The sequence below is a fragment of the Toxorhynchites rutilus genome, chromosome 3, assembly GCF_029784135.1.
Source record: "Toxorhynchites rutilus septentrionalis strain SRP chromosome 3, ASM2978413v1, whole genome shotgun sequence".
In the NCBI taxonomy this organism is placed as follows: domain Eukaryota; kingdom Metazoa; phylum Arthropoda; class Insecta; order Diptera; family Culicidae; genus Toxorhynchites; species Toxorhynchites rutilus.
In genome coordinates, this window is record NC_073746.1 from 166,143,171 (window position 1) to 166,160,227 (window position 17,057).

A 17,057-nucleotide genomic window follows, 5' to 3' on the forward strand; every position below is an offset into this window, starting at 1 on the left:
TGTACAAAATGTACAAGTTTTCAGATTTCTATAACATATATTACGTTCACGACACATGAAAGCCTAACATCTACCGGACTGATTGATACCAATAATATACCGTAATCAACTCTATCGAGGAGGGCGAATCACATAACCGATACATCTATAAAAGTTAAAACAGTTAAAAATATTTGCATTTCCTGATAGTAAGAAAGTAGTCTTATCTCGTATTTTTTCTAGACAAGCACTCGTCATAAATTCTCACACAAACGTTCATTCAAATTTGCCCCTATTCTCAAATTGGGGTCAGCAAAAAAAGTGCTCGCTATCAGTCGCTTTACATCAGTTGCGCTATATTCTGCATATTGCTCAGTAGCACTGTACTCGATATCAACCATATCAATAAAACCCACCTCGTGCCCAAATCCCCATTCCTGTCTTTGGCCTATATTCCTTTAAAACAGTGCTTCTACTGCCCCAGGAAAATAGGCCGCACTGTTTATGTTTTACTTGTGTTGAAGTGCACCAGTTTAGCAAATATTGTGTTACTCCGACATTATGATGCAGCGAGGAAACATTCAGGGCAAAGTTTGTTATTGCTTGGATAGCATCTAGCAAGTTTGCGTTTCTTACTATATGAGCAACAAATATGTCAAAAAAAACACACACATAAAGATCTGTAATATGAGATATTTGTGAATTTAAAATTGAGATCATAATGTTTCGTCTTTATGTGTTTTCTTCTAGAATATGCCAAAGCATCATCACTCCCCAGTTCATCATCATCATCACGTGAGTATATTTTTAAAAAAATCCTCAAACCGATATTGAACAAAAAATTATCATTCTAGCCCGAGCCACCATGCAACGATCATCTGGCGCACTCGATCGATCTGGCCACGACGCTTCGCAGCGAGCTGGCCGCAATCACATACAAACGGGATCGACTGATGGCCGAGCTTTCGGACGCAAAAAGCTCCCTTTGTGCAAAGGAGAACGAGTGTGAGGCACTTCGAGCACAAGGCGCTCGCCAAACGTCGCTGATCAGTTCCCTTCAACAGCGGCTGGCTGTCACTGAGTCACGTGAGAAAACCCTCCATTCGAGAAGCGAAACCGCGGTCAACACCTTGAACCGAGACAAGAAGCACTTGGAGGATAAAATTAAGGAACTGTGTTCGAAGATTAGAAGATTGGAGTGCGAACTGAACAAGGAAGAGGGTCATCGGGATCAGGCGAGGGCACACTTGCAGGATCTCGTACGAAGGTTATGCCTCTGCTTGGGGATCGACGTTTGTGATGGAAGCCACCTCACGCCGGAGTGTGTTCTGGCCAAAGCCGGCGAAACAGTGGCAGAGCTGCACAGATTACGATCCAAACTGGCCGGAACATGTGAGCATCTAACATCGACCGAGGCGGAATTGATCACTGCCAAAACGACGGCTTCCTCGGAAAAGGCACGACTTCAGACGCAGATTGAAGGATTGCAATCGTTGTCGCAGGGTTTGGAGAACCGATGTCGCCAGGCGGAGCGTGACTTACAAGCAACGCGCGATCGGTTGGCAGAAAGTGAAGTTTGTGGTGATAAACTGAGAGGTATAATTTGTGTGACTACGATGCCTTCGCGTCTCAACCAACATAATGTAATTGCAGAGGAACTTAGAGGATTTGAGTCACGATGCTGCAGACTACAAAACAGCTACGACCGGTTGCAAACGGAACGATTGCAGTTCCTCCGGACGATAGCCACGATAGTGGGAGTTAATGAGCCATGTGAAAACAACATTCGAGATAAAGTTCGTGACATTACGAACCACAATCAGTCGCTGCACGATGTAAGTCACTCATCAGAACCATCTATTGATTTGTTTTTATGGTCATATGATTTTATCGGTCGGCTTTATAAACGTATATTGAAATTCTCTCAAAATTATTCTTCCGCTGCCCCACTCATTTTTTTTCACAAATACTGGCTGGGGGCTATCTAAAATACCAAATTTGACGAAAAAATTGTCGAATCGGTTACATGATCGGCACACTGCAACCGGCAAAGTTGTATCACTTTTAAACGGTAGCTCAAAAGTTATGATTTTTTTAAAATTCATTTTTAGAAAAAAAGGAGAAAAAAATATTGTTCGGACCATTGGTTAACTTTGAAAAATTATAACTAAAAAAAGAAAAAAATGATGATTTTTGAATATGTTATGGAAAAAATTCTCAACAATGAAGAAAAAAATTAAAACAAATGGCCCCGAGACCATGTCAAATATAAAAAAAACAACTACAATCAATAATTTCAAAAACAAAATTCAAATTGTAATATTTTAGTGTTTTGAGAAGACCAGCTAATTGGTTTTAATTTGATATATCGATCATCTGAATAGGTTTAATAGTTCAAAAGTTATAATTTTTTTGAAAAAAGTCATTTTTGGAAAGAACGCGAAAAAAATATTTTTCGGACCATTTTAAAATCGGAATGTTTGGAATCTAATATTTTACGATAAGGAACAAAACTACCAATTTTCACGAAAATCAAAGAACCACTTCATCGGGTTGGCATGAAATGGCTTTCAATAGTTTTTTTTCAAAGTCATTTTTATGCTATTGAAACATATTTTCGAGTAATAAGTGACAAACAGACCTTTTATCTTCTGAATAGATTGTTTGTCATATCACTTCGTTCAGCCGGCGCAGAGATATTAAGGGGGTATTTCAGAATATTTTAACTATTCATTATATCATTACTTATTTATCTATCTTTTAGCAATAAAACAAAATTTGAACGGAAAAAATATTCATAATTAGATGTAACTATTTTAAATATGTATATTTTTTCGTTATGCAGTGAGGGGGTTCAAATAAAAGTTGTGCCATGGCGTATAGTATTCCAGCCCTTCTGGGTATCTGAAACAAAATAACCGAACAGATTCTGAATCAATAAAGTTGCTGCTATCGCATGCAAAGAGAAAACGTGTAAAATCATGATTTTTTATTGGTTCATAGTGATAGAGAGATGCCTAAAAATCAGTAGAACTGGAGATATCGTGGACGCCAGTTTGAAAAAACTAGTTTCAAGAAAAACGTGTTTGAAGTAAATTGTTATGACCGTACTAGATTAGATACCGAATCACTAAAATGGATATAACTCGGTAAATAATGGCATTCTCGAAAAGTCCTTTTTGATTTCTAGACTAGAACACTGCCTTAACGCTCAAAATAACCTCTTGATAAAGTATCATCGCCATGTCGCCTTGGTTTGTCCGCCATCGTATGCTTTCAACGTGATAATTCAACCAGTTTCTTGTTCTGTCAAATCATCAAAAATCGCGGGAATTTCGATGGAATAAATTTAATCCAATAATCAAAACACAAATTAATTTAATTGGTTGTAACTTAACAAAATAAACTTTTTCGCTTCAAAGCAAATATTGCAAATATGGATAGTTCTGAAAAGAACTGGATTTGAATTGCTGGGAACATAATCTCTCGTGTTTGGCGGCGGTAGCTTTCTCGGAGCCGCTAATGCTTTCTTTGGCTTCAGTGTTTTCAGTATCTATGCAGCGGTTTTGGAGGGTTTAGTCGGCTTTTGCAGCAGCAGTTTTTTTTCGTGCTGGTCTCCTTCTTCACAGCAGCAGTTTCGAGTTTCCTGTCGTCGGCTGCCTTCTATGGCCCCTTTTTCCCGGAAGCGGTACCATTTTTTTATGTTGGCGCATTCTTGGCCACCTTCTTGGTGGTGCGACTCCTCTGGACTCCTCTTTGGCCTTATGGAGAATCTTGAATGAACATGGACATACGGTGGGAGTAAGACGGACAGGTATTGTAAAATACGAATCGTAAAAGGAAGTTTATCGCTCGTGAGATGAATAATCGAATAATGAATAATAATAAGGGGAAAACTCAAATTGAATTTGAATCCTCGCCATGGTGGGTAGTTGGGTGAAAATAACCAATAGGCGGCTACGATATATTCGACTAAATGGCAGGTTAGAATGGTAGGAAAATGGAATGGTCGGAAAAGAAGAATTTCGGACAAGGGAGAAAGGGGTAGGAGATTCGAGAAAAAAAAATGGAAAAAAGTTGAGTTATCTTGGGTCTCGATCGCGAAAACGTGCAGATCGAGAAAGTGAGTGGCCCTGATCGCTGACCATCGCGCTCAACTAAATGTACTTGCGAAAAGAGTGCGCTTGTCTCGTCCTCACCATTCTTCACCAACGAGTGGGAACTAAAATTTAAGTCTTTTTTCTCAACAATAACGGACAATATATCTTAAATTTCAATAAATCAGATGGTCGGTGTTAAATACCAAAATTATAGCAAAATTTAAAAAACCAATCGATTCCATTAGATTCAGCATTTCGTAAGCTAAAGCCCACATTTATCAGATTTGTAAAATCATGCATACAGCAGGAATAACGGATCGAAATTGCTCTGAATGATCAACGAAAATCCATCAAAGTATGCAGTCAGAGCGGACCATATGCTATTAAACATGGCGAATGTAAAAAAGTCACGCTTTGTTGAAAACGAGGAATTGGAAAATTTTCTCAGCGATTCTTAGGACTTTTCTATAACAGGGTTCTACCCATCATTAGATCCTATTAAGTTTTATACACTGCAGTGCATTTCGAGTGTATTTACGATTATTCATTGCTGTCGGTAAGCTGACCAGTTATTACTCTATATAATGTGCAGACAGAGTGAACCATGTGTCAATCAGTTGTATATTGAATTTAAACAATTTCCAATCGCGAAATTCAAACCAACAAAACTTTTTCTTGGAGTTAATAGGCCTAACCTTGTTGAAATGTCATTAAACCCGTTTGCGTAGAAGTTACATATTTTGATTGTATTAAAAACTGAACTTCATTTCATTTTTTGTTCATTCTGACTGAACGATTCAGTGAAAAATGCTGGTATTCAGTATGAGTGATCGCAAAATGTATTACTTCGGAGTGAAATTAAGTAAAATTTAAACCAAGCCTCATTATGCGAAACGATATGTTTTTCTTGCCAGGTTTTTGTATGCATGAGAAATTTTAAATTGAGACTCTAGGTGAATAGGCCAAGCTTATTTCAAACAATTTTTTTTGGTACCTACTATACCAAAAATGATTTGAACAAATTCTGACGAAAAAAACGCATAAATCTATTCCATTTAGCTTGATATGTGCGAGTGACCAATTTGCCCCCACCAGGTGACCACTTTACCTCCAAGCAAAAAATAATTTCGATTTTTCACCTTTTTTTCTAATCATGGAAAATGTACTATTTTGAATTTTTATAGTAAAAGCCGAATGCTATCTTGAACAACAATGAGTTGAACTATAATATTCTTCGAGGAACGGGAATTGAAGGGGTATGTGGACGCTGGATATCAACATTTTTTTGCTCCCATTTCTCCTATGTTGAACGCAATTATATTTTTATGGAGTTCAAACCTCCTACACCTTCTCGCTCTAATTTGTATAATAGAGTGGCACACTTTGACTATCAACTGTTAATTGATTGAAAAATAATTCGAGATTGTACCAAGTGTTTCATTGGTTCAGTCAGAGAGAACCATGTAGGGGAGGTGCGGGTAAGACGGACAGTTGGGGTAAAATGGATAATTGGAAATTTATTTGTATAGTTACATTTTGAATTTCATGTTTCTGTTAATGAGAACCTCTTCTACATGCGATTCTATAATATTTTAGCCCATTCTATGACAATGAATACTGATTAAAAGCGGAAGAGGAGAAACAATTTTTGTGGCTTCGATATTAAGCATTTTGAGTGGTTCAAACTCGAAATTCAATCCGCTGATGATAGTATTTCGGTTTTGAAGTTAACAGATAAGCGATGTTAGGTATGTACGAAAAGTAAATTAATTTGTGATTGCAAAATTTAGATTATTGAAATAATTGTACTAGTGGGGTGAAACGGACAGTTGCCAGTGGGAGTGAGATGGACTGTGAAAAGTCTGTTTATTCTTTTTGTAACTGGAACTGGAGCTGACTGGAACAAAAAACAAAACAGTTGAGGGTCTGTCCGTTCATACTGCTGAAAAACACAATCTAGGTGGATCAATTCGAATTTTCCATCGTTTTCTATTTTGGCAATGAGAGTTGATGTTTATTGTAATTACAGTGCCGCTTCTGAATCCGGACGCTTTCTATCCGGGCACTTTCTCATTACATTCAATATTATGCCAAAACCATGACATTTTTTCATGTTGAATTAATGTGACTGATAGTTACTATTGTGTCAATTTAGTTTAGGGTCAAACATAGTAACTAGCTGTTAACAAAAAAATGTCAAAAATCAAAAATCAATGAGAATTTCACAAACCCATGTCCGGAATAAAAAGCACATTCAGAAAATGATTGTAAATCCTGGCGGTCAAAAGTTGTAAAAGTAAATTTTTCATTGAAGGAGTTTCATAAGGGTATGTTAGAGGCCTTTGCATGGAGCAAAGATTTTCTATCCGGGAAACCGCAAAACTGTTCGGTATACAGGACGGGGTCGATTATACGACCCGTTTGTATGTACGTATGTACTTTGTAACTTTGTCTGTAGCGCTGCCTCACATTAATAGAAATTTAACCCCCTTTCTGTTGACCGATTGATCTGAAATTTGGAACACACTTCATCTCTGCAGTCATTCTAAAACTGCGTATTTCATGATCTTGAAAATACAAAATGGCGGCCGCTATAAAATGGCAGATTTCATATTTCCTCTAAACCCCATCAATATGGGTATCAAACGAAAAGGCTTGACTAGAAGAACACAGTTATTTATGAAAAATACAAATCCAGAATGGCCACCAGCACAAAATGGCGCCATATATATATATATATATATATATATATATATATATATATATATATATATATATTTTTTTTATCTGTATTATAGTGATTTTCAACTCATTTGGCTGGTTCGTCACTTTTTACTTCCATTTTCGGAAGAATGTCGGGAGTGAGAATTGAACTCGTGAACTTTAGCGTGAGAGGCATGGATGTTACCACTACGCCAGATCGCCTCCACCCATATATATTTTGTTTTCCAAACCTTCTCAATATGGGTATTAAATGAAAGGGCTTGACTAGTAGAATACAATTATTGATGAAAAATGTAAATCCAAGATGGCGGCCGCTACAAAATTGTGGATAACATTTTCTTCATTTTATTTCAGTCTTATGCCTTAGTCAATGTCCTGGATTAATGGAGAAAAGGGTGTTATTATTACTAACTGCTACTTGCCTAATTATTTTCTAGATTTTAGTACATCATCTGTATTATTATTATGTGTAATCATAATGAAACCGTTGCCAATTTTTGCTCAGCTTGTTTACCAAATCAAAATCATGTCAGGAACTTATGAGGAGTGATCGTACAAATGCTGAGAGGCAGCTTACAAGCAGTATGAGTGATTTGAAGAGCTTAAACGAGCAATATCCTCTGCGTAGAACGAGATACACACTACAACATGGGGCAGATTGGTCTAAATCACCCCAAATGAGTTATTGGAACTGATTGAGAACTGAAGATGACCTACGAATTAGAAACTTATCGTAATTAATGTTAAATTGGCGTTAATTTTGTTAAGGAGTTAGAGTTTTTTCCATCTGGTTCTATAGTTATGAAACACTGGAATTTTAGTTTTTTTTTTTTGAATATTTGGCGCCTGAACACAACAATAAGGTTGAAATGGTCTTATAAATGGAGATAGTTATTGTATTCTATACTATATATTTCATTTCAACCGACTTCTTACATATCTGTGGAAACTCAACAAAAATGAGTGCGTCTATAGTTGAGAAACGCAGTGTATGTTACTGAAATGATCAAAATCAGCACCTATACCAGAATGAAGAGATATCCTCTAATTTAATGATTTTCTTATAATATTATATTTTGACGTAGAACTACGTCTTACACTAAGGGTGCCAGGTCACGTTTTTATGAAATAAAGTTAACGTTGATCACTATTTTTGCTGTGAACGGATTTTCACGATTTACATACCAATCGAATCGGAAATTCTCTAAGATTTGTTTGATATGCTATACATTACTACCCGTTGTCTGTATATGGTTTAAATTGATGAAAATTGGAAGCAATCTCATTTCCCCATACAATTGTTCTGTCCATTTGTATGATTTCCAAAACAGAGCTGTCAATAACGAGCAACGAAGGAGAAAACGTAAGATTCAAAGTCTCCGTGTAGTGATCCCCGATTTTTGAAATTAATCGTTCATCAGCTAATCGGATAGTTTTCAGCAGTTTTTTATTCGATACGATTAATCGGCCCAAATAATCGATTAATCGTTTATTCCCCACACTGAGAGAAATAATTAGTTAGATTAATATCTCTCATTCGCTAGACAGCCATATGGAATCAAAAAAGTGTTCATTCCGCCTGAAAATCAATGATTATCTTTTACTCACCCCTAAAGTCGTAAACGAAGCTCAATTCACGTTGACGGCATTGAACTTTGTTTACGAACTTAGGGGAGCGTCAAAGATAATGATTTGTTTTCAGGATAAAACTGCAGCGGCCGTACGTTTTTCTCTCTCTGAGTTTGGATCGATTAATCGACGTAAATTTTTCGTTCGCTTCGATTATTGGTTGTGCAGTATTCGTTCGATTAATAATCGATTCCTGTAGGAAGTATTCGATTGATCGATTAAACGAACGATTATCGGGGATCACTATCTCCGTGAACAAAGGAAAAGAAGAAGAACGAAGGGGAATATTTGCCTACAGTGCCTATAAACAGTGGATCTCGCTGAGGCCAATACGGGTCTATGGTACTAGGTGAGGCCGTTTCGTCACTAAGTTGGTTAGGGGAGCGGTATATGAAAACAGTACGGAAGAAAGCAGAAGGGGAATTATTTGCTTGTAGCGTGAAAGAGACAGACTGATCACGAGCGAGCTTCGGCACTAGCGTATTGTGTTTTGTTTACAAACAAAGCACAGTAGACTTCCAAGATGGCTGAAGAGTGGTTTTAGCAAGTTGGCCCACCTTAGGATATACTTCTAGGCGCCTTGGCTGAGGCAAACGTTCATTCTTCGTAAAGATGGGCAAATCAGCTCATCATGGTGAGCGGTTCAGAGCCGTTCAGCTCATACAAGTGAGCTGCTCATTTGGAACAGCTCTTCAGCTCAGTTGAATTTTGCAGTTGTCCACACAATATGCATATGAAACGTAATCACCATGGGATAGTTGCATAGTGTGAATTTTCTTAATAGACGGAAAGCAAAAAATAAACGAATTTAATTTGCAATTGTACAAAAACTAGAACTGATATGAATTCTAATAATATAATATACAACATACTGAATGCTGAAATCCAACACAGAAGATGCTTAGGATATGCTGAACTTAAACAACAGAAAAACCAGCAGTAGCCAAATAAAATGCCTTCAGAAATATTGGCCGAGACAACGTTTTTTGATAAAAGTACCAAGTTTTTTTCTGCATCCGAGGATATAAAAATAAATCCACTAATATGTGCAACGTGAAATAATTATTCGCGATCACAAAGGTAACAAAAGGACCAGTATCAATCATCAACATTTATGCCGAGTGGTTTTCTGAATTGTTTTGATTCAGCACGTGGGAATAAATGTATGTGTTTCCACAGTCATGTTTAAATAACAATGTAATATATCAAATTTATTTACAAGCATATAATAATGTTTATTATTTTGTTTATTATTTTTATTTTTGTATTATTATTATATAAGAAAAATTTCATGAAGTAACGAACGATTGAATATCTCCAAAACAAAAACCTTTTTCCTATCTGGCATCTCTGCTAATGCTAAAATACGAAGAGGGACACACGAAAACAAATTGACGTCATGCCATGAAGCGCGGGAGACGAAAAATCCTTTCGCGTCTCACAATTCACACTCTGCAGCTTTTGCGCTCCACATCTATGCAGCTCAACAGCTCAACAGCTCCGCAGCTCAACAGCTCAATAGCTCTTCAGCTCATCAGCTCACCAGCTCCAGCTCCGTAATGAGCTGATGAGCTGCGTTTTTTTGATTGCGAGCCGATCCGAATCCGCTCACTGTGATGAAGCGATTCGAATGAACAGGTCATGAGCGGATGGCACATCTCTATCGTAAAGACAACGACTGGACAACACCGTTGCTGGGCGAGCTGGATGGCGAGGGATCGAGTGCCTTTCTTAGAGCAATTGGGGTGAACGCGATCAAGTTACTCACTCGCATTGCATTGCAATCATTGCATAAAACTGATGCCATTGCATTAATGTTTTGAGCTACACAATTGTGTGAGGAATCATCGAGTTAGGCTATCGTCGGCTCACCAAGAAAATAATTGTTCTGATATTATGCCTGTGATTTGGTTTCGCTTGGCGGTAGCAAAACTCTTTCCACCAAGGCTAACAGCTAATCTAGACAGGCAATATTGATAGAAAAGGCTGTTGAGAAGAGCGCAAAGCGGAGATAAGTGTGTGTATATTTGGATGCTTCAAGCCATCGATATATGGATAATTGTGTGCGTACGTACGTGCTTCATAACCCGTACGTAAAAATAGTACATCTTCGCTACGCTGAAACCCCATTTGTATCTGCTCCCGTGTGCATTGGTGGTGCAAATTATGCAGCCGTAATGATAAATTTAAACAACGAGGGGAGATAGTGGGAGGGAAATATTTGCGCTAGGGTATTAGTAATGAATCTCTGCTGAGGCAAATATTCAGCAATGCTGCCCTTTTCGAAGTTGTTGAGATTAACAGAAAGAGATTATTTCATTTATTTAGTCACCATGAAAGTAAATGTCGTTCTGGAATTTTGTATGTGATCTGGTTTCGCTCGCCAGTAGCAAAACTTTCTCCATTAAGAATGACAGCTGCGCTTATCTTGAGCAAAAGAAAGTAATGCAACTCTTTTCGAGGCCAGCCAATATTAACAGAAGCGTTTTTTGAGAATAGCGCAAAATGATGAGAAGTGTTTATATTTCTAGTAGCTTTGAGCCAACAATGTATGGCTCTGTATGCATGCTATAACAAACACTTGTTTGGCGCTCGATTTACGTTGTACGAACGATTCCTAGAGGTGCGATTCCACTGATGCAATACTAAATAACAGGTAGCATGATATTTGATACTTGCAAATATTGTTCTTGTTGTTGTTTCCATACGGTGCCAAAGATATATGGATGTAGTTATATGATGTGGAATAATGTTACTGGTGCAACAAGTATATAATCGACTGCAGCCGAGTCTATGTCAATTGCGAAAAGACCACCGGGATAGCGTTCGAGGTAAATTTTCAATGCATTGACATGAAACAAATTGTGACATACGATAGGACTAGGGTATTTTTCTGCGAGGACGATAATGAATCATCAATGAATTATCAATAACTGATTCTACAATTTAAAATACCATTTCAGGGCGATCAAACCATTCTACTAAACAGTTAATTCTAAAATTCACAGCATGATAAAATAATATCCGAAGTTATAAACAAGCGACTTGAATAAAATAACAGCGTAGTTCTACGTCAACAATGCGGTCGTGTCTTGTACACAACCTCTTATAATTATTCTGATCAAATCAATTTCAGTTCATTCATCTACATATGCTTCTTCGATTTTATTCTCAGACTAGTCCGATTGACCCTGATAAATCGATTACTGTTCGAAAAGTTATTTTCGCATTATTGTTCATCAAAGAAAATAGAACTACCAATTTCTCCATTCGATCTGGCGGATGAATAATAGAAAAACTTTTTCGAATATGTGAAGTATGTAAAGATCATAAATGAAACTAACGGAATTATATATACGGAATTTTCTTTGAATGTGAATTATCTTTCTAAATTTTTGTGAATAGAATAAACTTGACATATAATCGCACTTTAAAAAAATCCTTGTAACTTTTCTGAATTGTTCTGCTTTGAATGAGTTTGAACCTATATGTTCGAGACGACTATTCCACAGCAAGCAGCCCAACTCAAAGAGCAACTGCACCAAGAATCAGCTCGCCATCGGGAGCATCAAGAGGGTACAACATGTCGGCTGAAAACCGAAGAACAGCATCGAATGAACGTTGAGGAACGGCTAGAGAAAGCTTGCCACGAGCTACAGCATTTTCGTGCGGAACACACAACGGTAAAATCCACATGAATAATGGGATTTGAATTTGATGCAAAACTGCAACAATTCCAGCTTAGTGAATACCTGGTGCGACTGGCTCGTGCTCTCTGTTGGAGCGAATGTACAGAACCACCAGCCGTCGGGAGTGACACCACCATTTTAAGCGAAACTCTACTGGAACGAGCGGAGCGGCTGGCAACTCACCATGACCACCACGTGCACGGAATATGTGACAAGGTATTGGGAAACATAACGATTCGATGCATGTGTTTTGTGAATCATTTTTCTATGCATCTTCATCCAGAACTGTTGGGAAGTGGCAAATCACCACACGCATTCCCATTCCCATCATCATAACCATTTGCCGAAGCTGAGACGGGAACGTTCCTGCACGGATCTGCCAATGAAAGAAGTAAAAAATCATTTCAATTCATCACCCCCTCCACAATGACCCCTCCATTTCAATCACTTCACTATCAACCAGTTCATATCAGGATGCATTTCCATTTTGTAGAGTTCCACATTGTACAATTTGCAACGGAGGGTTCGTGTCCTCAGGGAACAGGTTCAGCGACGGGATCTACACTTGGAACTGCTCCGGCGCAAAATTGCACTCTTAGAGGATAATGCTAGGGGGAAAGTAATGCTACAAGTAGATTTCATTCCAATTGCTCGATGCCTTTCGTTGCCCCAAATTGATTGCGTTTGCGAATAATGATTTCCTTTTTTTCCAGACCGAACGTGACGAAGCGGTTCACAGGGCGCGGAAAAACTCCAAGAATGCAGAGCGAACGGCTCAACAGTTGTCCGACGTTAAGGCTCAACTGGTTGAGGTTAAAACACAGCTCAATGAGGCGTCCGACTACAAATTAACCGCATTGGAGCGAGCCCGGAAGTGTGATGAGCTTCAATCGCGGCTTTGCGAACTAGAAAATGAACGAGAACGGTTGGTTAGTCAGTTGGCCGCCTACAAGTCGAGGGCACGTTCGGCAGTGGAAAGTTCGCACGACCGGCGTGTGCGAGATGAACACACTTTATCGGTGAGTTAACAGCACATATACAATCACCTGTAATGAACATTGGCATATGCTATCACTCGAACAGCACTTGCGAGACGAGCTGTCCCGGGTAAAGTCTCAGCTAGCGGACACAAACCATCGCCTCTCCCAGCTGCAAGCATTTCGTACTTCAGTGGCCAAACTTTTGCATATGCGTGACAGTCCCGATTCGGAGATACTCCACAAGCTGCAATCGCTGTGCCACTCGCATCATCAGTGTACCTGTTTGGGCAGACGATACGGTTCGGCTTCGCCGCTGGGCACCGCCGGAAGTGACCATCACTGCTCCCGGTATGATGAAATGCCGCCGACAACAACTTCCAGCTATAGGCCGCTCAGCTCGAGTCCTGTGCACACGAGAAGGTACATCGACTCGGGCTTCAATGATCATGACCATAATTTCGACGATGATTTCGATTTCGGGAAGAAATACTGATGAATGTTTCGAAACATGCAACCGACACTGCCGTGAGATGGACCGAAAAAAAGTCGATAATGTGTTCAGTTTATATCTTATCGCAATTTTTTATGGCATTCATTGTAGCATACGTTGGCGACATCTATGCGCGAATAGTGAAAATGACCGGTATAGGTTTAGTAAAGAAAATGTTTTATTGAATAAATGTTGAACTATGTGAAATGAATTTAATTCAGGGTCAATCAAACGTGGGATGATACACATGATCTGCACACATTTTCGTTTTCAGTAGAAGACAGGCTAAGTCTGTCACCCAAAGCAAGGAAATTGAGCCTAATAAAAATGCAAAGCATTTCATCATTTTTTGTCGCATACATGAGAAACCATTGAGTTTTTACGATTCGCAATGATTTAATTCTCTTTTCACCAATATTAGAAGCAGTAAAAAAAGTCACAGGAGGGCTGTGTCCGAGACACGACCGCATAGTTGACGTAGGATTCCGTTAGGCTATATGTTGATTTTGGATATGTTTGAAGAATTACATCGTTAAACTCTTTGATTTGGTGGCCCCAGACGAGATGCCTCCTGTGTTATGTATGGATGAAATAAAGAAAAAAAACCGAACGACCCGTTCTCAAGCGGGAACACAACTTGGTTTTTATTCATGAAAATTGAAATAAATCGATTCATATATCAAGTCATTTTCAACACATCTGCTACCATATACCATTTTACGCTTACACTTGTGCTAAATGTTTCACAATACACGATCGGTCATTGATATAAAATGCAAAATGCCCCCGACTTGCATATTTTTGCAATGCCGATTTCCCTCGGGCACCTTGGTTTTGATGTCTTTGTTAGGGGGCACATTTCGGAGGGAACAAAAGTTCCCCCTACTTTCATATATTTGCAATGTCGATTTCCCCCAGGTACCTTGCTTTTGATGTCTCAGCTAGGGAGCACAATTCGGAGGGAACAAAAGTTCCCCCTACTCTCATGTATTTGCAATGCCGATTTCCTCCAGGCAGCTTGGTTTTGATGTCTCTGTTAGGGAACCGCCGCATGTGTCGTCAATTTCGAACAATTAGAGGTGGATATTTCCGTTAGGGATTAATATTTTTCAATTGTTCGATAGTTAGTTTCATGATAAATATTATTTTATTCAATATTAAAAATTGTTATGGAGTGCCGAAATCGATTGACGCGAAATTTCATCAATTCATCATTAAATGACTGAGCAATAAGCGTTTGAAATTAGACAATGTTCACGATGTGCTCGATTTTCGATTTTCAATTTGTACCCCAATATGCTCCCGAAAGACGTAATCCTACGTCAAAAAATCGTGTTCATTTGTATACGGGGTAAGAAGGATTACTGAAGAGGTAAATTGGACCATTAGTGGATTGAAAACCGCTTTTGTGTACTAAAACAATTTGAATAACGTTGATAAAGAAGGACATGATTTGTTTGTTACGTACAAGTATGACTTCGAGACTATCTTTAAATTTTAGTTATTCAGACCCCGGTAAACCATCTCCATCTCCGTCTCCATTTATTATAAAAGGATTTATCTCCGAAATGTTTATAAGGTTGTTAAAAAATAACCATCAGTCATTGATTAGTTGATCTAGCGCAATTATAGTTTACAATTCTTCCACAGGTGCAGTTCTTTTACAAGTGTGTAAATGCGTGACCATTATTTATAGCGCATATGCAAAAGTCATTTGTATATTTGTATTTGTATTTGTAGTTATTCTTTCTACGTAAGATCAACCAAGAATTATAGTAATGCATCGAAATTCGGACGCTTAAGCGCTCACGAATAAGGTAAATGATTTTGGTTTGTCCAGTCGAAAATATGATCATTGTTTGTCCACTTTTTTGAATGCTCTAATTCAGGACACCTTTGTCAAATCAGGTATTCGAACGTTTCAAAACATATAAATAATATATTCAGTTTTATGATTTACAGTACTTTTATAGTATATTTTCAGGGAATCACATGTTTTAAAGGATTATAAAATACACCTTCTATTTGTGTCAATGCGCCCCTAATTCGAGCTAACTTTTAATCGATCACCAGATGATTATTTCGCACGTATTCAGACCTGGATTATAACACTTACAAATATTGTAAACATCATGCTTGCACACCAATTGTATCAGATTTACATAGCTAAACCATTAAATTAACACATTTTGATGAACTCAATTCTGATCATGAGTTGTCCAATTCAATAATGTTGTTTTGTCCATATGGTTTCTACGGCAACCGCTTGGTGCGCTTGGCGCGTTTATATTGTTCTTCGCGCATAGCAGAAATAAAGATGATAAATGCAACATCTGCTTGAGAATTCGAATGTTTTCATTCAAAAATGGTGATTTCTAAAACCGGACAAACCATGATCATTTTTTGGACAAACCATGATAACAATTTCTCTTTGAACATTAAATGTGAATAATTTCAACGCCTTATGGTAGTAGGGGAAAGTAGGTAAAGACGGACACCCTAAGGTGTAATCTCAATTTTTACACATATATAGCTTTCATGATCGCAGTTGTTGTACAAATTGAAAAGGTCCTTTTCTATCATAATTACCGTTGATACTAGTAAATTTATTCCAACATTGGTGTATTCTGGGTCATTGAAAAAAATGCATCGAAATACTATTTCTTCACATGGTCGGGAAAGACGGACATCTGGAATGGGTTAAACGGACACTAAGGTGGGAAAGATGGACACTTACGGAAAAGTTGTAGTTTTTTATTTTAGTTGAAGTCCGTATTTTAGTGTTTTCAGCATTGGGGAGTGTTCTTGAATTACGCTACGATTCGAAAGGCTACTCATGTTGTTCGTGGACAGTTTCATCCTTGGAAGGGAACGACAGAAGAGGTCAAATACATACACTCCATGCAAAAATTTCTGGATTTTTGCGGGTCATTGTCCTCGCAAAGGAAGGAAAAGGATCTGAAATAGCCAACAACCTGTCCACGCATATTTCAAATGACCTCCTAGGAAGACGATAATTCATTTGTAAAGTTTAATGATACACTTAAAAATATTTCAAAACGAAAGTTTATTTATAAAGCATTAAAAACAATTCATCGATGGTTTAAGTTCATTTGAGTATTTAAATTAATTCAATTTTTAGTGGGATTAAAAAAAAACAAGAAAAAAAAGACGGGTGGGTAATGTCGGGGACATAACCGGAGTGACGTAGGACTATACAAAGGGGACAGCTTTTGCTAAATATATATTTTAAATATATTGTTTTATTTACTTCTCCTACGTCAATACATGTTGGGGATTCTGAAAAGAACCTTTGGTGTTTTGTTTTTGCGTTTTTTTTACAAACTTTCTCAATTTTTTCTCACTGTCTTATAGTTGATTCTTGATTTTTTTCCGAAGGCTTTGTACTTATTAAATGTTCAACGCCGGGCATCTTTCGGCGTATGCACATATCGTACAATCAAAA

At 37.9% G+C, this 17,057-nt stretch overlaps 1 protein-coding gene across 3 annotated transcripts in view; it reads left to right on the plus strand.

The window, feature by feature from the left end:
- LOC129778309 (coiled-coil domain-containing protein 170) overlaps nt 1-14,080 on the plus strand; it is a 47,076-nt gene extending 32,996 nt beyond the window's left edge. Inside the window, exons 1-10 of one of the 3 annotated variants that reach the window (XM_055785134.1) lie at nt 413-661; nt 730-774; nt 834-1,575; nt 1,633-1,814; nt 11,945-12,115; nt 12,173-12,337; nt 12,405-12,512; nt 12,615-12,752; nt 12,835-13,140; nt 13,205-14,080. In XM_055785134.1, the coding sequence (XP_055641109.1) occupies nt 733-774; nt 834-1,575; nt 1,633-1,814; nt 11,945-12,115; nt 12,173-12,337; nt 12,405-12,512; nt 12,615-12,752; nt 12,835-13,140; nt 13,205-13,594 (2,244 nt within the window). In that variant the 5' untranslated portion in view covers nt 413-661; nt 730-732 and the 3' untranslated portion in view covers nt 13,595-14,080. Of the gene's footprint in view, nt 1-412; nt 662-729; nt 775-833; nt 1,576-1,632; nt 1,815-11,944; nt 12,116-12,172; nt 12,338-12,404; nt 12,513-12,614; nt 12,753-12,834; nt 13,141-13,204 lie in introns of those variants that run through there. The other 2 variants (XM_055785133.1, XM_055785135.1) reach the window with 2 other exon arrangements.
- The last annotated feature ends 2,977 nt before the right edge of the window (nt 14,081-17,057 follow it).